Source organism: Podarcis tiliguerta (genome assembly GCF_965153285.1).
Source record: "Podarcis tiliguerta genome assembly, chromosome: 8".
NCBI classification, from domain to species: domain Eukaryota; kingdom Metazoa; phylum Chordata; class Lepidosauria; order Squamata; family Lacertidae; genus Podarcis; species Podarcis tiliguerta.
Genome location: NC_139541.1, coordinates 59,572,308 through 59,595,660, shown reverse-complemented (window position 1 = coordinate 59,595,660; position 23,353 = coordinate 59,572,308). Strand labels below are relative to the sequence as shown.

The window sequence follows — 23,353 nt, the reverse complement described above, 5'->3', positions numbered from 1 at the left end:
TTTCACCCCATTCAAGGCCCCATTCAGAGGAAGAGCAGGGAAATGGTGTAGTAGTAGTAGCAGTAGTAGTAATATTCATTATTAATGTATGTGTCATATCACGTGAGAAAAACATGTTTGGCTAGAAACAGCTGGGGGTGCGCACATGTGCACAAACTGCACGTTTCTGGACTAGAAAGAGAGGGGGGGAAATCAAGTTTCTGGAGACTGCATGCTGACTGGAGAAAGTGCATACTGCCTGGAAAACGTGCAAAATGCAATTGAGATATGCACACTCCCAGGGGCCTGTTGAAGGTTAGGTATCCTGACTACAGAACTTATAAAATTCTGTCAATATATGCACATTTCCCAAGGCCTATTGCAGATTATGTATCTCAACTGGGAAATGTGCATAATTCCTTCTTCATGGAATGATTATATACACTTGAATATGCACAGTGGCTCGTTATGCACATTAACCACTCAGTTTACATTCCTCTAAATCAGGGGTAGGCAACCTAAGGCCCGTGGGAACAGCATGTTTTTACATGAGTAGAAAGTGTCCTTTGATGTAAAATGCATCTCTGTGTTATTTGTGGGGCATAGGAACTCGTTCATTTCCCCCCAAAAAATATAGTCCAGCCCCCCACATGGTCTGAGGGACGGTGGACCAGCCCACGGCTGAAAAAGGTTGCTGACCCCTCCTCTAAATTGTAAAATTCCTTCCCTACAGAGGTGCATGTCACATCTTCACTATACAGTTTTCAGCTAACGCTTTATCCTGGCCTTTGCATGCCTGAGAGGTGTGTTTTAAATTGTTGTAACCTGCCTTGGGACTTGCTGGTGAAGGGTGCAAATAATAATAGGCGTGAATGGCAAAAAAAACGATGGGATTATGCAGATGTAACAGCCTCTGCAACATGAGAGAACTGGATTTCAGATGCTGTTCAAAAGGAGCACATTCTGCAAACAGAATTTCTGGCTTTATGGTCAAGAACTTGGGTGACAAGCGCATTTTGCTCACTTATAAAATTCTTCCACTTTTGAGTGCCGTGAGAGACTAATTGGACCAGTGTAAACAAGACAAGGGGACAGACAAAAACAATTTCCTTTCTTTCATAAGAAAATTCCTTCCCCAGGCCCTCCTCATTCCGGTGGGTAGCCTGAGGCAGCCAGAACCAGACATTTCAGCTTTAACTGGGCTTATCTGTATATGCTACATATTTTCCGCAATTGATCTTTGTATAGCATAGTATGAACATTTAAATCACAGCACACAGAAATATCCACAACCTGGACTTGATTTTCATAACAAACAAAAATATCACAGCACACTTTCTTGTGGCACAATCAAATGGCAATACTTAAAAGGTCAAGCTAAGGGCGAGAAATTCATGACTTCTGTTATCATGTACGTTATGTAATTTGGGAAGGTGAGTATCAGCACATAAAACTCCGGATTTGAACTCTGGGCTCAGGGCCCCAGTTATGAAATAATTTCAGGTTGCAGTGCTATTCTGTTCAAGATGTGGTACCAGCTGAATTTAAAGGGATGATCAAAACACACATTCAATTCATAGATGGAGAGAGAGACCACTGGAGACTATTGGACTGCGTCAATCTGGATTATGAAATGTTGGTGACAGCACTAGTTATCTGGTTTAGTATATGAATTTGATAGGCTGGTAATGTTCATATCATTTTGGATCAAGCCTTGTTTCCTCAAGAAGCTATTCTCTGGTATGGATTGTTAAATGAGATTCTGAAGGTGTACAGCCCAGAGACCAAGTGCCCCAAACCACAATGTACGCTAACTTTATTTAATGTTAACCCATGGCTCTCAATGAAACTCTTGTTGATTGTTGCAAAACTACAAAGCCAGTTGCTTCGAAGGCATATGAAAAGAAGTTCTTTCAACACTGCAGCCTCATATGCAATGAACTCTCATTTACTGTTGTGAACTATGTGATCAAATTATCAAATCAACAAGCAGGCTAATGTTGGCAAGCAACTTCTCCAATTGTGTAAATCAATTTTCTCAATTATTTCTTCCAAAGATTTTATGTGGTGGTTGCCTCCTCATTCAGACCCTCTCTTCTCCTGCATGGTTGTTTGTTTTTTTTAGTGGGAGATTGAGAAGCCTTTCTACAATAGCTGATGTTCAATGGGCTGGGGTGCATAGCAAGAGAGATCAAACTACATTTCTCAGGATGTAATATACAACTGTGTGCACGCTGCACAGCACCATCACTGCACATGTGCTAATATAACTATCTGGAACTCTCTTAAAACAGACATCGGTTTCAGGACAATCACCAAGAAAGCTTGCACTGAGCCAATTCAAGACAGGGAGCGCAGTTTGCCCATCAATAGTCTAGAAATAGACACAGGCACATACATTTTTAATATGTGCAACCTTTTCATAAGTAACCGTTATGAAACAGTTCTCAAAATCCAAAGGTTTGTTACTGGCAAATTCTGGTTTCTTCCCTCTTGGTTCCTCCACATATTCTGCTGATGAAAAAGCCTTCTGTGTCAATCCCTATGTTTTTAGGGGCAGGGGGTCACATTCTAATATATCTAGAACAATGTTGAACTCTGATCACTCTGCAGAAGTCACAGGACCTAAATTTGCAAATGCAGCGAATATGATCAGTAACCAAGGCAAGCAAACACTGGCCAAGGATAAAGACACTTCAGCTACACCACAGTCGAAGTGGAAGTCAAGAAACACTAACCTTGTAAGAGATTCATTTGAAAAAAGCGCTTGCTTCTGCATGCATACCACAGTGATGCAGCAGCAGACCCCTTAATCAACAGTGCTGTACTTGAATACTTCTCTTGACTAGTCAATCACTGTTGTCTGACTCAAATACACAGCATTGCGCTTGAAGACAAAGGCACTAATTTGGCAATGGAGCCAGGCTGCAACTTGGCACGTGACAGACTCTCACTCACTCTCATAAGCATATGCCAATTTGTCTTCCTGAGGGGCTTTCAAACATTTTTAATATGAGCAGTAAATGTGAGACTATCTTCCCCCAACATAGTGCTTCTGTTGTAGGGAAAATGCAGTGTGTTGGTATTGGCAAAATGAAATTCCTTCTCCCTCACCAAGTGTGTTTGTTACAACAGTTTGGATAATAGATACATGAATGTCACAGACAGGTCCACAGACAAGTTTGTGCAACATCATTATGGACATTACATGACACTGGTTTCTCTTCTGCCCTGTATTTGTTGCATACTGTACTGTTTTTATTCTGCTGCAGTTTGTCTTCCGCCAAAAAATTCATTATTTGTCTTTCACTGAGGTGAAATGACATACCGTATTTTTTGCTCTATAAGACTCACTTTTTCCCTCCTAAAAAGTAAGGGGAAATGTGTGTGCGTCTTATGGAGTGAATGCAGGCTGCACAGCTATCCCAGAAGCCAGAACAGCAATAGGGATTGCTGCTTTCGCTGCGCAGAGATCCCTCTTGCTGTTCTGGCTTCTGAGATTCAGAATATATTTTTTCTTGTTTTCCTCCTCCAAAAACTAGGTGCGTCTTGTGGTCTGGTGCGTCTTATAGAGCGAAAAATACGGTAACTTGTGTAAAGTATTTAAATAATTACATAATTTAGGTTTCCATTATATTATTCCATTCCATCCCATCCCATTCATTTAAATGCAAAGGGAACACAATACAAACTGGGTGGCAGAAGCATAATCAGTTATGTATCCATTGCCAACTGAAAACAACAGTGAATACCAATTATATTCACTGGATTGATTTCTGTTCCAGACACGGGACAAAAAAGTGAATGCTGATAATTCCTGCTCCTTTTTCTGCTTTCTTTGGAATTCTCTGACATCGTTAGACATCCCCAGTAATTAATAATTCCTGCCCTATCATTATTGCATCTCACACACAGCATGACTTCCCTTTCTTCCACAGCCCCAGTCTCATTATGTGGAGGTACACTAATACAGTTTAAGTTTAATGCAATGTAGTGCTAAGAATAAGATGTGGTATTTTCCCCTTGCTTGCCTTAGACAACAGCCAGGGTACGCCAAATTTTATCACTTCATTTCCCTCAGAACATTATTTGATCCTATGAGAATATGTCTTAAATCCACTATTTATCAATCAAGCTACAATACTGCTATAAGAAGGAAAATATTCTTTAAAAATGCCACTTCCAAGGGAGAATGCCAGGTTGGGACTGGGAGCTCTATAGCAATGCAGGAGGTTGCTGGGCAGCAGTGTGTGTATCCTATCCCTTTCCCACTCCTGAATATCTCCCCGCAACCCTGAAAAGCACTGCAAGGCTCCTGCTTCTGGTTGACTGGAGCCCTGAACAGGAGTATGCCTGAGAGGGTGGAGATACACAGCAGCATTGCCTGGCAAGTCCCCCTATAAGAAGCAAAATAGACAGTGTGCATCAATCTTTAAATGTACATAACTACACTTAGATCTTGTAGGAGGACGTGGGTTATAGGACTACTCATGGCTGTGATTTTAAGATGGCTGTTGTGCAAATTATATTCTCTTTTTCTTATGAAGATTTTTGTCCTGTGGGGGCCTTCAGTTATTGCAAAACCTGCTTTCCATAACTTGGAAATCAAAAAACGTAAGTTCACCATGAGAGAAATCACAAATGGGTCTTTAGTGGTAACCCTAGGGAAGTGGCCTGGAATTGCAGCAAAACATCAGATTTCAGAGAATTTATTTTTACAGCCTTAATTTTACATTCTCTGCTCAGCTGGAGCATTAGAAGAGAATCTGATAGCTCAGAGCTCAACACCCTGTTGTTGAAATCAGCAGGGAAATTAGGGACACATTACTATTTATCACTTAGGGCAAGCAAGAATCAATCTTAGCAGAGGGATTGCAGTGCAGTCTCTACCACATTGGATCACTTCCTGAGTGACAGTCTCTTGTGAGAGGCCAGATGGTTACAGTTTTAGGGAAGCATCATTATTGATATATTGCTGAGACAGAGGAGCCAAACAGCAGTTCCTAAGTGACTGTTAAGAAGTCAAAGGCTGAGGGACAGCTGAGTCAGCAAGGCAAAGTTAAACCATGCGGTTGTTTTGCATGCTAACTAGGATAGCTCCAGGTTTCCAAGTCGTGTCCTTTGGCTCTGAGCCACATCCTGTTCCACCAGGTTGGCAGTTCTCATATCACAGCTGCAATGTAACCTGGGACTGCAAAATCTGCAACCAGGTACATGAGAATAACAGCTTTTAAGAACCACAATCTACTGAAAACATACTAAGTTGAGCAAGGGATTTCTAAAAATGAGATAGACCCCACTGATAAGAGTTATGTCACTGAGCTGTCTGCTGTGGTAGACTCTCTGTTGCACCCTTACCTGGATGCGAGTAAAAAAGTACACTTGGTACACACCCCACACATATGCTGAGTGCAACTATTCTGTTTGTTGCACTTGCCATGAAGTTATAAGCAACCAGTTTTATTTCTAACTATGAAGGGGGAAGACTGGGAGATGTTTGGCAGCTCTGTGGCCAAGGTGCCTGGAAAGCATGGGCTATGCAAGGCTAAATCAGCACTTGTAGCCTTTGGTGCTCCAGAACAGGAAAGGTCAGTGCAGGCAGAGGGGTGATCTCTAGGAAAAAGTGATCCAAGCAGCTTTACCTAATGGTACCCAAGCTGGAATACTCTCCACCAGAAAATCCAGTGTGTGGGACGTTAGACTTTCAGCAGTTGTGTCTAAACTGTAATGGTCCTCCCCCCCCCCCCCACCAGCACTCCTCTTAGAAAAGGCACGTGAGTTACCTTCAATCAGGAGTGTCCAAGGCAGTGTATGCCCTTCTCTGCCAGACTTTCCCTCTGTCTGAGGTACCTTTAAGCAGAGGCATCCCAGCTGACAAATTCTCTTCCCTTCCAGACTTTCTTAAGGAAAAAGCTGGGGGGGGGGCGTCTTCCAACTTCATTTTTTTACTTGACAGACATATCTCTCCATCATCACAATTCATGGACATATTTCAGCCAGACAAAATTGTCTGAGAAGAGCATGGAGCAAAGCCAGTGAGGAGTGTGACTTAAGGAGAGTCCCAAGGGCTGTATAGAGAGGCCTGGAAGGCTGCATTCAGTCTCTGGGCTTGAGGTTCCTCATCAAGCAAGTCAGACCTATCAGTTCATTAATCCACAAACGCAAGAGTGAACCTTTGGGTACCATTTCTCATCAAGGCAGTGGACTGAACCTTTTAAAACTGCACTGATTCTAACCACCGTTTTCAAAACTGTTTTGATTTTTTTTATTTCTTAGAATTTCCAAACAATGTCAAGTATGTTGCTGCTATTGTGCAATAAAAAAGGATTATAAAGCATTTATACAACAGAATTTGGATTAGTGTTGACATTAACAATATTATCTTGCACTTACCCTCATGAGGCCACTCCCAGCAAGGTCACTTGGTCTGTTCACATTATTGCTGCTGGGGGGAGATGAGCTTTTGAATTTGGTTGTTCTCAAGTCTTCACTGTTTGGCAGCAGGTTTTTTTCTGGATCAATGTGGTTTCTGGGAAAGTTTGTTTCTTGATGTGAAGAAGGAGCTTCCGTCAGATCATTATGGGTGGATTTACTATCCAAGGGCTGAGATGGAGCAGGATGGGCTACAGGACCTCCGTTGTTGGAGCCTGTGTCCCTCTTAAGAGAGCTTCCCCTGATGTCTGCCAAGTGTGCTCTGTAAGCCAGTAACTCTTTGAAGGACCTTCTCATCCTTGTTTTACTTTGATGTCCTTCCCTCCAGTCCAGCCACTTAGGAAGATAACCTCTCCTCTCTGCTGCCAGTTGGGCATTTATCATATGCTCAGATCTCTTTACAAAGACCAAGATCGAGTCAGTGGTGTTGGTCCAGATTGCCTGACACCAATGAGGCTTGATACAGTTCACCTGGATGCACATCTTTCCCTTGAGCCAAAAGGCATCACAGGTAGGGCTCTGACAGCAAGTAGCTTGACAAGATTGGACAGAGTGAAATCCTTCCAGCAGCTGGAGGTGAACACCATCCAGTGACCTCAAATGGCCTCCCTGCAGAGCCTTCCCTGGCAGACAAGTGCCTCTAGTCCAGCTTGCATCTGAGCAAAGAGAAATAAAATGATAACAATTTTAAATAAGAATCCAACAGCATAGATGTCATTCAGGAAATAATTATATCTGGGTTGTTGTTGTTGTTTTAAAAAACCCTACTTCATTTCTACTCTCTAGTAATAAACATAACTTATCAGGGGTGGGTGTCATCAGCATATTGATGGCACTTCACTCCAAATCCGCCAATGACAGCTCCCAATAACTTCAAAAGGTATTAAACAAAATGGGTTACAAGGCTGGAGCCTGCAGAATCCCACAAAATAATTCCTATGGGGCCAAGCAGTAGCAACCCAATTATAGTTTCTGGAGCCAGACCTCAATAAAGAAGAACCATAGCAATGCACTATCTCTAACTCCCAAAATCATGTGATATTCTATAAGGCTACCATGGTCAATGGTATCAAAAGCTATGGTGCAGTCAAGGAGAATTAAAAGAGTCACACTCCTCCTGTCCTTCTCCCCAAACAGGTCACTGCTCAGGGTGATCAATGCAGTTTCCATCCCAATATCCAGGCCTGAAGCTGGAATGAAATGGGTACAGAAATATTTTTCATTCAAGCATGAAGTTGCCCACCCACCCAAAATTAAATTGCTAGATGATTATGATCTAAGAATAGAAGACTAAACACCCTACAAACAGGAATCATGGGAACTACTTTAAATACTGCTTTAAATACTAATGGCTGCTTTAAATAGCTGCCTTAAATACTAATCTGTTTAATGAGAAGTGTCCTATCTTCAAACGATTACCATTTGTTGCCAAAGACTAGAAGATCATTTTTGCTAGGTCAGAAGTACAAGCAAAGGAGTACTGGCAAACTCATTCACACACAATTGTTTGTAAGATTCTCTCTTTCTACATTGTTATAATCTGACAAGGCTCCCTTGCCCTATAAAACAGCAGCATGCAGTCATCAGTGCACACAGTTCTGAACCAGAGTTGCCTTGTATAAGTATGAAGTGCAGAACAATGAAAAGTTACAAGAAACTTAGGAAACAAGTTGTTTGTTGCAACTTCCCTAATGGATGTTGGTTAAAGTAATAATTTCACTCAAAGAAATCTGTTATCAGGAGAACAGATCTGCTATGCCTACCTCGTCCAGGTCAGACCAGGGATGAGGAAGGTTGGGCCCAGGGGTCAATGTGGCCCTTGTGACTCTCCCCTGGCTATGACCCACACTTTACCGGTCCTGCTCCATGCCCTCCTTGAGTGCTTTTGCCTGAATGAAACATCTCTTGCCGGCCTTAATGGAGAAGGGTTTATGTGCATGCATATAAACCCCTGGCTTTTGCATGGCTAGAATGTAGCCTACTGTACAAAGGAAAGAGTCACATCCATTGCTCTGCCCACTTTTGCCCCGGCCAATACAGGCATGTGGCCTCCTTTGGAAGGTTGCCCAAGAGGGAATGAAGTCCTTGGGCTGAGTAAGGTTCCCACCTGTGCTCCAGACAATGAAAGAACTCTTCTGCCGCTCCTTGCCACAAATCTGTCTTGCTTCTTCTTTGCCTCTGCCTCACTGCACCCAGCCTTGCCTGGATTCCAGGACCTTACCCCCTTCCCTTGGTAGGTGCAGAGTCTGGCAAAGAAACACAGCTACCTTGAAAACCAAATGACTATGGCTGGGGGCCTGTAGTCTGTGCCTGTGTATTAACAGCTCCAAGGTCAAAGATCTCCTGTGGGAACATATAGCAGAAAAGGACTATTTCCAATACAAATACCATCCACAGTAAAGTCTGCTCAAACGATTACAAGATTTCCCCAATGGGTGGAAAAAATGGCTAATACTACAAGGTGCCTGCCTATCAAATTTTAGCCTAAAGTGCTTTTTAATGACTGACTTTTACAGAGGAGTTTTTGAATGGAAACACAACAGAGCAAACATCTAACACCACTGGTAATGATGTGCTCATAACACTACCATCTGTTCAGGCCTGAAGAGCCCAAAACTGCACAGCACCACCCAAGGGCAGTTATGAAACTACATAAGCTGTGCTTTACTCCCAAGGCACTGGAGTAGATTATTGGTTGAGATTCTATCCTAACTTTTAAATAGCCATACCCACACCCACTCTCATTTTCAAGATGTTGCAATAGGTTTCTTATGAGGGGGGGATTAATAATTTTTAAAGTGCCAAAGCCCTTTTCAAAGTATTCTTGAAGATCTGAGCTATCCTAACTCAAAGCATAATATCTGGAGGCCAGTACAGTGGTACCTTGGGTTAAGAACTTAATTTGTTCTGGAGGTCCGTTCTTAACCTGAAACTGTTCTTAATCTGAGGCACCACTTTAGCTAATGGGGCCTCCCACTGCCACAGCACAATTTCTGTTCTCATCCTGAAGCAAAGTTCTTAACCTGAGGTACTATTTCTGCGTTAGCGGAGTCTGTAACCTGAAGCATCTGTAACCTGAAGTGTCTGTAACCCGAGGTACCACTGTACATGCATGTGAAGTTGATTGATCTTATTAATTCTGTAACTGGTGTACCAAACATTTCTTGTGCTTAGTGCAATCTCATTAAAAAAAAGTAGTCCGGAAATGCTTCTTATTATTACAGTGGTACCTTGGGTTACATACACTTCAGGTTACGGACTCCACTAACCCAGAAATAGTACCTCGGGTTAAGAACTTTGCTTCAGGATGAGAACAGAAATCGTGCGACAGCGGTGCGGCAGCAGCGGGAGGCCCCATTAGCTAAAGTGGTGCTTCAGGTTAAGAACAGTTTCAGGTTAAGAATGGACCTCCGGAACAAATGAAGTACGTAACCAGAGGTACCACTGTACCATGCTAATGGATTTCATTTTAATACAATTGTCACCTGTTTTCACTCCATTGATCATAGCCTTATATATAATGTTCCAGGGATTAAGGACACTTTAAAATAGACAGCTAGCTTCTGTGAGATGACTAGACTGGGAAAATAGGCCTCTGCAAGATTAATTTATAACCAGGTCATAATGCCCTGACCCTTAAAGCAACTCCTTGATTCACATGCTATGTTCTTAGCTGCTACTGTACCATTAAACGAAAGGTTACCAATTCACTTAAGTGAATTAAGTTTAAACTCAACAATAGGGAGAAGGTAAAGAACACAATAAAGTTTTCACATCAGTAAAGGAATTAATTATTGCATATCAAAGACGACTATTTTTCTCCCATGATCTTTTCATGTTATATATTTTTCTTTCTAAATACACACTGATAATTCCCTCTAAATCTGAGATGTGCTTATTGTGCTTTTGTTTGAAAGCCTAATGGTTTTATATTTCCCTAGGAGTTCAATGGCCACAAAATTGGGTTGGGCTTTCATATACAGGGGACGCGGGTGGCGCTGTGGGTAAAAGCCTCAGTGCTTAGGGCTTGCCGATCGAAAGGTTGGTGGTTCGAATCCCCACAGCGGGGTGGGGTGCGCTCCTGTTGTTCGGTCCCAGCGCCTGCCAACCTAGCAGTTCGAAAGCACTCCCGGGTGCAAGTAGATAAATAGGGACCGCTTACTAGTGGGAAGGTAAACGGCGCTTCCGTCTGCAGCTCTGGCTCGCCAGAGCAGCGATGTCATGCTGGCCACGTGACCCGGAAGTGTCTCCGGACAGCGCTGGCCCCCAGCCTCTTGAGTGAGATGGGCGCACAACCCTAGAGTCTGTCAAGACTGGCCCGTACGGGCAGGGGTACCTTTACCTTCATATACACTTCCTCTTATTTTAAAATGTTTTGACTCTCATTTTACCTCTTTCTTTTTCCTTGCATGTTCCTGATGTAGCTCTTTCCTATCCTAATATTCTTCATCAAACTGTATGGCAGATTTACAATATCTGTATATCAACTCTGGATTTCATTTCTTCTTTCTATAGCACAGCCACAGTGTCTGTACTCAGATGCAGGAAAAATCTACTAGCCAGTTGGATGTCACGTTTGTGGTTCTTCAGTGGGTACTTTGTAAATTTCATATTTGTTCAAGTTACTTACAAATACTGTGCAGCCTTTATCTGACATTCCAATCTCCTACCTGCTTTCTTGCCCAGCAATGGTCTCAATGGTCAGCCTTTCATCCTATTTAAAATATCAAATGCTTCCAAACTAAGAATTGCTATCCTTTCTTTGCTCACATCAGGAAAATCAGATGATGATTCAAGTTTTTTCTGCATGTTCTGCCTTTTTTCAGTTGTTGTTCTAATGGTCACCCATGTAGCACTAAAACATGGCTTATACGTGTGAAATGGGCCACTAAATGTAAAGCATTCTGAATATACTAATATGCTCCAAAAATATTACACATTATTATTACTGGATCTAGAAGAAAATCTGCCATCAGAAGAGTTCTCAGCAATTAAGATGCTTGCTACTAACACCACAACTGGTCACTGAACAGTCTGGCATCTTTGTGTATATTGGCATGAATGGATCCTGAGAATAGTATGAGGTTTGGGGTGAAAAGCATGGGTGTTTTTAAATATTTTGTTCCTCATTACATCCTGCATTGCAAAGTCTTGTATTCCAAAAATCATTCTATGTTTAACACACAGCTGGACCTCATTTTGGAACAAAGGGGCTGAGCACCCAATACCACTGGCTGAGAAAGGACAGGTGTCATAATAACAAGGGCATGAGGTCCATAAAGCAAATGTTTCTGTGATACATTTTCCATAGCAAATTGGAAGTACTGGCAGCCTTAAAGAAAAATTAAAATTATGTTTGGATTGGTCTTACAAAATGTGGATTTAACAACTGAGGTTTTCCTCAAAGTTCACCTAAAAGACAAAAAATAAATAAAAAAAATAAACAGGATCAAGGGGGCTGGCGGCCAACTTTATTGGGTTTATTTCAACAGATCCCTGGAGATCTCTTAGACAGGTTCTCAAGCATGTGTGTGTGTGTTTTAAATTTAATTTGAAGCAAAGCACAGTTTAGAGTCTTACTGAGTTTGGTATTGGTCTGGTGTGCTGATTAATCTGTCAAGCACCATAAAAATTCACTGCAGCATAATTAAAATAGGTGACACAGTATTCCTGCCAGCTTTGAGATGGAATGGGAGGGAGGAAATGGTGGGAAGAGTCTTTGAATCCTGAAAACAGATGGGCAAAGCTGAATATTCCTAATTATGTTTTCTTGCCAGCTGCCTTCCATTAAACATTCAAGCTGTACTTACATTTTGTTTATTTGCATTTGTCTCCCACCTTATCATATATATTAAATAAATCCTCTAAATGCTTTGCCTAGTCACCAAATGTCAGCCAAAGCAGACATCTCATTGTGCTTCTTAAGAATGCCCAAGCTTTGGCAAACATATAAGGGAAAGAAACCACATAATTAAGGAACAGAAATTGCCTTGCACATGCTTGCAGCAAGGGTAGCATCATTAAGCTTTTTATAGAGCTGAAGGATTTAAGGGACACTGGGGAAGAAGCAGTCTCAGAGAGAACTAGGGACCAAGTTAGGTCATACACAAGATATGTAATGCCTTTCATGTATCTGGTATTTACATATCAAATAGAAACCATGTTGGGGGTGAGAGATTGAGGCCATGCCTAGGGGTGAGGCACTGATTTCTATTCTAACCTATGTTTTCTGCATGCTGCGCTATTTCTGTTCTGCTGCAGTTCAGCTTCCGACAAAAACGTTATTCGTCTCGCTGACTGATGTGACTGAATTTTACGAAATTACGTTATTATGCTTTTCCATACAATTCAATTCAATGCAAAGGCCAATCAGTTCAAAGCAAAGGAAACACAATGCAAATGAGAGGGGGCAAAATGTCACCAATCATGTATTGTTTGCGGACTGGAAACAACAGTGAATACTGATAATATTTGCCAAACTCATTTCTATTCTGAACATGAGATAAATTAACAAACATTCGTTATTTTCACTTCCACTGCAATTTTCCAATATCCATACCCATGCTACCAAGAGGTGGGTGGGTTGTGAAACCTTCTGTCCTATGCCAGTCCCTAATGAAAATTGCTTCCCTGAAGCTGCTAAAGTCCCTAGAAGAGGTCTCCATTGGGGCTAACAGAGGTATTCCTCCAGACATGAACTGAAGCTTTGAGGGAGATGTCACTGGTACCATAGTGAAGGAGGAATGAAGGATTAGCTACTGTCACCACATATCATGCTTCTGATCCTAATCTGGTTCCCTTTCTACCCCTTGAGGTTGCCATTTAAATTTTTAAAACAAAGATAGCATCCCAAGTGTAAGGAACTCTGGAGCTTGAACTGGGAATGCCTAACATGTGGACACTTGTCTTAATAGCTAATTTACCCAGCTTCTTCCTCTCTCAATTCCCAAGGAAAATAAGCACAAAGGGAGTAAGGGAGATAAACAAAAGATGGGGAAAGGCAGCCAGGAGTCATTTCACCACAAGAGGAAGGGGGATTTGTATTTCTCGGGGTAGAGATAATTTTCTATCTAACTTTTCCTGCCTTTTTGTGGAAAGCCTTGAGAATTCTCAACACTGTGAGTCAACAGGAAGAATTTTCTTTAACATGGAGAGGGTATGCTAGGCTCTGAGAGAAACAACCACTGCTTTGAAAAAGGTAGAACACAAATACTGTAGAATCAACCAATTACATGACATGCCCCAGTTACTTCCTCAAAAGTTTGCAGGGTGGGTCCTTCCAGAGAAACCTGATGACTGCTATTAAAACAGCAGAGCAAACAATTCACCAGCTCAAGAGCTGCAAAGTATTTATTTTCTTATCCAAATACACACACTCATTAAAGGTTTCGTAACCCTTACAAGTGGCTCAGGCAGTTTTCTTGTACAAGCACTGTGACCGCATGACAGCTAGCTGAACTGCTTAAACAGCAACTGAGTAGGGGGAAAGCGTGCTCTGCTAAGGACCCATATCAGTGTCATCAAACAGGCCTTCTTTACACAAAGAAATGTCAAAGTTGCTTGGATGCTTATGATGGAGCAGCACTAATGCAAGATTTTTACTTTCACAAACAGCAGTTGTGGAGTGGGGATCCAGATTGAGGCTCTGGTGTATGGCTTTAACTCTTTGCCCCCTACTGCTGTCCCAATTCAGAACAGGAAGACGAGATACCACAAAGGATAATGGGAGCTTCTTCCAGCCCAAAAATGCCCCAGCTGGTTTCTAAAATTTCTGAAATAATGTCAGCGTACAATGAAAGCAATTCCAAGATACTGTGAATTGACCATAGGTTTTTATCAGCATAATAGCTATGAACATGGGCTGAGATGTCTTCATTTTAAACTCTCTCGTTGTCCTCTCATTAGTAAGTTTAGAGCAGGCTTCCTCAAATGCGGCCCTCCAGATGTTTTGAGACTACAATTCCCATCATCCCTGACCACTAGTCCTGCTAGCTAGGGATCATGGGAGTTGTAGGCCAAAAACATTTGGAGGGCCGAGTTGAGGAAGCCTGGATTAGAGTAATACAATACTAGGCTAACCTTATCAGGTTGTTGTAAATATGACCATAAGCAGTACTTTGAGCACATAAAAATGCTGTTTAAGCATTATTTTTATTACATGTAATAACACAGACTGCAAGAAGATCAAACCTATCCTTAAGGAAATCAGCCCTGAGTGCTCACTGGAAGGACAGATCCTGAAGCTGAGGCTCCAATACTTTGGCCACCTCATGAGACGAGAAGACTCCCTGGAAAAGACCCTGATGTTGGGAAAGATGGAGGGCACAAGGAGAAGGGGATGACAGAGGATGAGATGGTTGGACAGTGTTCTCGAAGCTACCAACATGAGTCTGACCAAACTGTGGGAGGCAGTGGAAGACAGGAGTGCCGGGCGTGCTGTGGTCCATGGGGTCACGAAGAGTCGGACATGACTAAACGACTAAACAACAACAACACAGATTGTAGCCTACACTATTGACCTTATGTTTATTACAGGCTTAAAATAATGAAGTCAGTTACAGATCTTTGATGTTCCAATGTAGCTCTCAGAAGTGAACCAGTTGCTGACTTCAGATTTACCGCAGCACGCTATATTAGCCTTATGTTGCCTCCAGTTTAGAATAAAATCAATCAATTAAGAAAATGCACTTTTGCCACATTCATGAATCTTTCTCTCTCAAGAGATTGTAACTAACTCTGACAGGGTAACAGACAGAAAGAAAGAAAGAAAGAAAGAGAAAGAAAGAAAGAAAGAAAGAAAGAAAGAAAGAAAGAAAGAAAATTTCACTGCAACAATTTGCAATTACATTGTTGTTTGAAAACAATGGTGGCTTTTTAAAAATAGCATTGTAACAGCTAGACAATATCCACTTTCTACTGAATAGAAAGCTGTATGGAACAAAGAAGAATTTCATTCTTCAGTATGTGAATATTCATTATGAAGGTGGGAGTTAAGAAGAGACAGACTGTGACAGTTTAGTATGCTGGAACAATAATTCTAAATTCCAATAAAGCAATTCCGTAAGTTATTTTAAAAATGTCCAAAATCATCCTACTACTAAACCTTCGGGACTCATTTTGTTGTGTGTATAAAAGTGGGAACAGAATGCACTGAAGTAGGCATTTCAATGGCAAAATGTAGGTTTGTACAGAATTACATTCAAACAAGGCCACAATACCTTCCACCATAGAAGCCTCAAAGTGCCCCCACCCACCCACACAAATTATCATAGCTATGGTTAAAAAGACAAAAAAAGCCAGTGGTTTTTGAAACACGACTCCAGTAGGCTCAGGAAACAGGAAACTAATCTCAAAAGAAGAAAAAAGAAGCAGATCCATTCTAACTTGTAATGATTACTACTTACTCTCTAGAACCAAAAAGATAATAAACCATGAATTTTAAATCAACTTTGTGTGACAAGCTGGAGATTAATGGTTCACTTACTGCACATCAGCTTAATCAAATTTCCCAATTGCCGAACGTCAGAGGATAATTATGGAGATTACAGCAGCAGCCCTGTCCAGAAGGCAGAGATTTTGCTAACTATAGTACTAACCCACTGAGATCAAATGCAACTGAGTCAGTATAAGTGATCCCTCTATTCTCTGAAAAAAGAGTAAATGTTACAAGTTTGCCAGCTGGAAGGCTTATTTTTAAGAACTTTTCAAGCGGCAGGGGGCAGGGGGGAATTAAGATAGAAGAAATCTGTGAAATAAGTTACTATTTGAGAGGCCTTAACAAACCACTCCACTCCACTTTCCTCTGTTTCAAATGTTCTTAGTCATTTTAGTTTAGTTTATTACATCTATGAATTGCTTCTCACAAATAAAAGTCCCAACGTAATTTAGAGCAAAATACAAAATGTAGTAATAAACATAATTAAAAGTGTAGCCAATTGTTGCTGCTGTCCAAATGCACAGGAAAATGAAAATAGATTTGATTGCCACTGAAATTAGACAAATTTGGTACCAGGTTGCCTCCCTGGTAGGAGAATTCCACAAGTGGGCAGCTATTACAGAACAGGCCCATTCTCTCATCACCATTCTCTGGACCTCCCTTGGAGGAAAGCACACAAAGAAGGGCTTCATCTCAGGGTTCATATGGGGAGAGATGGTCCTTTAAGTATAGAGGTCTCGAGCAGTGCAAGATCAAAATCAGCACTTGTCACTGTTACTAGTTGTGACAACAGTAACAATGCTGGATCCAAGAGTACCTCAGGCTGTGAACCAGCTCCTCAAGGGAAGTGTGACTCCATCTAGAACAGGATGCATTCCATCTGTCCAAATAATAGTACCAATAGTGCCTGCGTTTTATCTGGATTAAGCTTCAGTTTGTTGGTTCTCATCCAGTCCATTACAAAGGATAGGCACTGATCCAGCATATGCACCACCACACCCACTTGAGATATAAACGTTGTGTGACATCAGCATACTGATGACAACACACATCAAAACTCTGGATGGCGCCAGTCACTGGTCGGTGTATGCCAGGCTGTATCAGAAACTGTTTTTTTATATATATAATTCTTATAAGTATTTTATATGTGAAATTGTTTTACATATCTTTATTTTATTGTGAAATTGCCTTGAGATGCTTCGTAGGAAGCAATTCATAAAAGAAATAATAATGCTGATGTTTAAAAGCATGTGGGATAATACTGAGCCCAGGAATCCCACATTAGAGACTCCATAGGACTGAGCAACACCCCGCAAGCACCATGTTCTAGTCTAGTCCCTGCTCAGTACAGGAATCCTGCTGCTACAGCTTCTCTGATGGTAACCCCAATCATCTCAATCTTAAAAAAATTATCAGAAAGAGAATTGTGAACTATTACCTGCATATGAACAGGCGGCATTGAGGCAGGCACACATGTAGAGAAGATGGAGATGGCCCAGGCACTTGGCAGCTTTTCTAAGTAAGTATCCCAATATGTTCAGAGAGCTGGTGCTGAAATTGTCTTCCAAGCTTTTCTCCATGGCCTTTGCGGGAAGACCCAGAACTCTCTAAATATAAAATACACAAGAGACACAGTTCACCTTCAGGAAAGATGAATTGAGACCACTTTATGCAAAGCAATTACATCTCTCATGCAGGTACGTAAAATAAAGCACACAGAGCAGAAGCAAATAGTTGCCACAGTTTACCATTAAGCCTCAAAGTTTGTTACTGAATTATCACAAAATTCTCCCAACTTTACCTTAGGACACAACTTTTAGTATATGCCCATTTTCTGGAGAAATTTTGTGAGTTATAAAGTCAGTTAGCCTTTGAACACAATGAGATGAGAGCAAACCTCATTTATCCACAGCAGTTGCCCACACAAACCTAAAAAGCTGCCTTCTTGGCACTTGTCTACTGTTGGCCAGCTGCTTCCACACATTAGAACAGACAGCTCAGAAGCAAGCTCACATTTGTAGCAGCTTCCAGGATTCAATTCAAAATGAACCAAACTCCAAGCAAACAGTGCTGAGCTGATGAATTTTAAACAGGTGGCTCTTTTGGACACTCTGTTTGAAAGTCTCCAGTGCAGAGGTGGCAGTCACTTCTACCTAGGATGTGTTAAATACCAATAAATACAGCCCAGCTGCTGAGCAGGTGGACCTAATATCAGCAATTGCTTATTTGCACTGCCTGGCACCAGTAAGAAAACAAAAGGGGAACAGGAGCTGCACAGCCCACACAAACAGCCAATGAGAAGCTTCTCATGCTTTGCTCTGATAGACACATAGCCCAGTGTTATTGGTGTAACAAGCTGTTGAGCTGTTTTGCTCTGCCAAGAGAAAGAAAACAAATGTTCAGATAGAGAATAAATTTAAAGCTGCAATCCTATGGGGACTTAAACTTGGAGTAAGTCCAACTGAGCACATTGACATTTAATTCCAAGTAAATGTGTACAGGACCAGGTAACTAACAGCATAGGTCTATAGTTCTTTACTCAAAAATTCAACAGGATTTATTTCCAAATAAGTGAGGACAGGATCACAGCCTTTTAAGTCCCAGTGACTTTAGACTGGTTTACTTAATTTGAATAGAACTGATTCTCTGTGTAGTGTAAAAATCATCTTCAACAAATACGTTAGGTTTTTTTTGCCTTCCTTATTGTGTCTTCTCAAGGGTTCTGAGACACATGAACAGAACAAAGCCCACAAAAGTCTCAAGTGGCTATGTTTTTCATGTCTCTAGAGAGTTTGCATAACCCCTAGTGAAGAAAAGGCCAGAGCTCTGAATTTCAGGTAACAAACTGAAAGTAGACAGACCATGACAAAGAGTGAGAGTTGTTCTACCCCCCAGACATGCACATACTCTCCTCTATGGTGTAAGCCTATTTGCCTGGCAATTGTCACCACGCAGACAGGAGCATTCAATTTGATAACTGTTCAATTGTCAATTGAACTGCAGTGGAACTAGAACCTCTTCATGTAACCTGAATCTATCCATTCTCCAAAGCAATGTCCATTCCTCATAGCAACGTCTACTTATCTATAATCTAATTAGCACAGACCACACCAGGATGCATCCAAGAACTGGAACTAAAAGGGAAGCAAGGGAGCCAGTATGTGAACAAAAGCTGTGCAAATTACCTGGAGGAGCAATTACAATCCCAAGACACTTCATCATTTGGACCATGCCACCAGTACCAACACTAATAGGCCAGCAGATATCAAGCTATACATTTCTGTGCTCCTAGTGGGCCCTGAAGACTCTACAGAGCAACAGATTCAAGTGACTGCTGGGGTCAGGACTCCCTCAGTACCATGCATCATCATAGGAAGGGAGAGATAAAGGTGTTCCCATATGACCTAAAATATGTTACATAACTCCATCAAAGAGGATCTTAGGGATATCCTCAGATTGCACAAGGAAGGAATTGGCCATGCAGGAAGCAATGCAAAAGCCCAACCTTCTGCAATGCTGTATAAAAACAGAAGATACACTTAAAAACCCCTTCATAATGTTGCAGAGGATTCTAAGGGCATATTTCCAGGTTATATTGGGGGCCAGCAACTCTGGAAGAAGCATGACAGTCTGACTTACACTACATCCAGCATGGCTAAGGTAAAGGTAAAGGTACCCCTGACCATTAAGGTCCAGTCGTGGACGACTCTGGGGTTGTGCACTCATCTTGGTCTATAGGCCAAGGGAGCCGGCGTTTGTCCGCAGACAGCTTCCGGGTCATGTGGTCAACATGACTAAGCCGCTTCTGGCGAACCAGAGCAGCACACGGAAATGCCATTGACCTTCCCGCCGGAGCGGTACCTATTTATCTACTTGTACTGCGTGCTTTCGAACTGTTAGGTGGGCAGGACCAGCATGGCTAGCACCAATTAAATTGTGTCAGCCATCTGCCCAGTCACTCTGTAGCACTGGGCTGATGCTGAGATCAGCCTATGAGTAGCATCTAATCTCATGTTTTGCTCTGAACACCTATGCAGGATGACAAATTAAATTAAATTCCTGCTGTTGTGCAAGTCTTTAACAACACCATTTGAGGAGTCAGCTCAAAGTTCAATTCTGTCAGCTACAGGCCTGAAAGTCCATTTCCACAGAACAATGAATAGCTTTCTGATCAAGAAGCTGTGAAGCAGGTTATTCAACTGCTATAATAAGGAGTTCTTACAAAAAAAATTGGATGAAGTAGGCAATAACAATTATGAACTGTGAACAAATGTCCAAGAAACTTTGAGCATTGAATGAAAGTTTAAACACCAGCTTGTGCTATGACTAACTAAGTCATACAGCTAGGTTTATTTTATTTCAGTGTCTGGTTCTCAATACAATGGAGAAAACGGTATAATGTGATGGTAAAAAATGTGCCAAAGAGGAATAAAACTGCAAAAAGAACCCAAAGAAACATTTTCCTGTTGGCACTTCAAAGTGCCAAATGAGACAATACTGTATGCTAAATGCCTTCATGAATTTAGCCCTTTCACTCTGCACTGTTTTCTCAATTAAAGTTGCCCCCAAAGGAAAGCTGACATTGACACCAAAGCAGCTTCACTTCTGGAGCAAATAGCAGCTTAAGTTCATTGGGACCATGACTGGAGTGGCAAGATGAAAAAGTGGACAGGGCTCCTCCAACTTTAATAGTTGTGTAGAAGAGAGAATTTTGACAGTTGTAGCTTGTCATGTAAGCCCTAACAGCGATGCATAAAAAAGGGGGAAAGAAACAAGTACCGTACATTAAATGCTTTCACACATTTAACACATTGTATAGTTTGGCTCCAAGATTACACGAGATGGATCCTAGTAGCTACAGCTTTGCCTCCATCTGATTCACAAATGACACACACATTAATTAGCTGCTCCTAAAAAGTGCAAATTAAGGACAGCCAGTTCTATATCACTATGTGCTCCAAAAGGGTTCCTTGACACAAACCACTATACTCAGTGCTAAATCAAAGAGGCTATTAAATGCACTTACTGAATGGCATTTCAAACAGCTTATTAACAAGGTATTTCTTCTCAGTGAGCTTTCAAAATCTAATGCATTTACAACTTACTCATATTCAGTAGAATATAATACTTTCTTTATACTTTTTAAGGTACTTTCATTCTCCATTCTCCAACACAAATAAGATTCCAACCATTCAACTTAAGTGCATGTATTAAAAGCTGTTCTTCCCACTATATGCATGCTTTTAAAACTTTCACTCAATGTCTAAAAGTCTACTAGACACACTGTAGATCACTTGACTCAATCTGGATATATTTGCTACTTTGTATAGTTAAATATTCTATTTTGCAACAATGCTCTTGATCAAGCAGATTAACTAGAGCTGCAAAAGATAAGATACAGTACTTAACAGAATTAGAAGAAACAATTGAATTCACGAGGTGTTTTCAAAACCAAAACAAGATTTCTGTGGCCAACTAGGTTCCTCAATTCTTCCTAACTAACTATTTATTTTTTTTATTTAAAGGCTAAGACAGTATTTTCCAAATTTTTCCTACCTGAGGTTGACTTTTTCTCAGAATTAAAACTGGAGCCACATTTTTATCTCAAAATTTCTACTTTCACAGTTAGAATGAAAATTACCGTCCTTTAGACGTCCATCTCCTATGTGTCTGTGCAAGTCACAGTTATGCATGAGCCTCCAGATGGGAAAATGGCAAGACCAGAGTAAGAACCCATACAGTCACACATCAGACAGCTTTGGTGGGTAATTTTGATATGTGTTTACATGAGAAATGATCCCATCCTTTCTCAACATGAAGAAATACCTGTCTCCAACTGAAGCTGATTGGAAGGAGGCAAAATCAAAGCACCAGTAAAATGCAGAGATATAATGGACAATCTCCTTTCTGGGTGGCTACTTTAGGTTCACACCAATCCCAGTAAACAGTATAGGAACTACTGGGCTAAGAGAAAAGAGATTCAAAGTAGAATTAACTGGTACAAAATTAGTACTGAAAGATTCCTTAGCATTTATATACACTAAAGCTTCCAAACTAGCATGAAGAGCGTGCATCCTCAAGACATACATAAATAAATTGCATCCCACTGATACCCATAGGGTTACTAATCTCTACCCCTCAAAAATTTTATGGGGCATGAGCAGGCTCACAAAAAATAAATCAGGTTGATTTCCTCCTCCTCTGGAGAATCATGGAAGTTTTTAAAATACAAGAACAAAAGATTACAGAATTTGTTTAAAACACACACCCTGCCAGAGAACTCAGCAGGAAGATAATACCTAATGCAAACAGGAGGACAATTTGATACTTTTGTACGGAGAGGACCAACAAACCAAATCCTTGCCCAAGCCTAGAATCAAGTCCTTTTAACTTCAAGCTGCTCATCCTGGGGTTAACTGAGGGTTTGGGCCAGGAGAGGGTCCTTAAAACTAAGTTGCCACACTCACTGGCACACCCACAAAGGCTTGCTACAAAAATAAGCTACGGTTTCCAACTTTGTTTCGTCCACTTATTGTTACAGCATTGTTTCGTCCACTTGGAGCATTGTTACTATTTTGTCCAGCTTCAGGCCACAAATCCCTCGCCGTGCCACTTTTATCTCTATTTGCAGGAAGAGGCTATAATTCAAGAGTGCCTGCTTTCTATAGGTAAGGCTGCAGGTCCTCTCTCTCTCTCTGCTTAAAGGATTTAAACCGAAGCTGCACTTCCTACAGTCCCAACAAAAGTTTGATTTCGCTGTTCAGGACGGAAACCGCCACTCTTGAGTGGAGCCCAGCTGCTCCAAAAGCCTCCAGCGTCATCTAGTTACAGGATCTCCCTCGCGTCGCTTCCACCCCCCACTGCAGCGCACTCGGCGCCGTCCAGGCAGGCAAGACCCCTTCCCTCCGCGCTGACCATGCCTGTCACAGGAAAGGCCGGACAAGGCGGGAGGCCCCACCTCGGTCTCCGCCGTTCTCCACCCGCGCCCTACTTTCAGGAAACGCAGTAAGAGCGGCACTTACCAGAGGTGCATGGCGGACGCGGAGAGAGAGTCCTCTTCAGTTGCCCGCTGAGGGTGGCGAAGGGTCCGCAGACCCCGCGACTGGGAATGGAGGGGAGGCTGTGGGGTTGAGGGGGCAGCGGAGGAGGTCGTCGTAGGCTTGACAGGCTCAGGTGAGGGGAGGGGGCGTCACCCTGTCAGCATCCCCCCTCAGGGTGGAGGTCTGGGCGGCAGGCCTCGCGTTCACCATGGTAACCACGTAGGCCTCAGGCTCCCTCACCAGCAGCCGCCCCCCGTCAAAAAAAAAAACACCACAACACACCTCAGTGTCGGAGGCTATTCAGCACGCGCCTACAGACGCTTACACGTCAGCGCGACATTCCTAGAGCAGCAGCAGCAGCGGCACCTCACTCGACTCTGCTTAGCCCCGCCCCCATCTCTCTCTCTCTCTCTCTCTCTCTCTCTCTCTCTCTCTCTCTCTCTCTCTCTCATCCGGAAATACAAAA

General features: G+C 41.9%; 1 protein-coding gene across 1 annotated transcript in view; it reads right to left on the bottom strand.

Moving 5' to 3' along the window:
• Positions 1-23,350, bottom strand: part of KIAA0319L (KIAA0319 like) — a 55,825-nt gene extending 32,475 nt beyond the window's left edge. The window contains exons 1-3 of the mRNA XM_083453285.1: positions 22,870-23,350; positions 17,286-17,454; positions 6,373-7,067 (exon numbers count right to left, since the gene is read on the bottom strand). Coding sequence (XP_083309411.1) covers positions 6,373-7,067; positions 17,286-17,427 — 837 coding nt within the window. The 5' untranslated portion in view covers positions 17,428-17,454; positions 22,870-23,350. The remainder of the gene's footprint in view (positions 1-6,372; positions 7,068-17,285; positions 17,455-22,869) is intronic.
• Between the last annotated feature and the right edge of the window lie 3 nt (positions 23,351-23,353).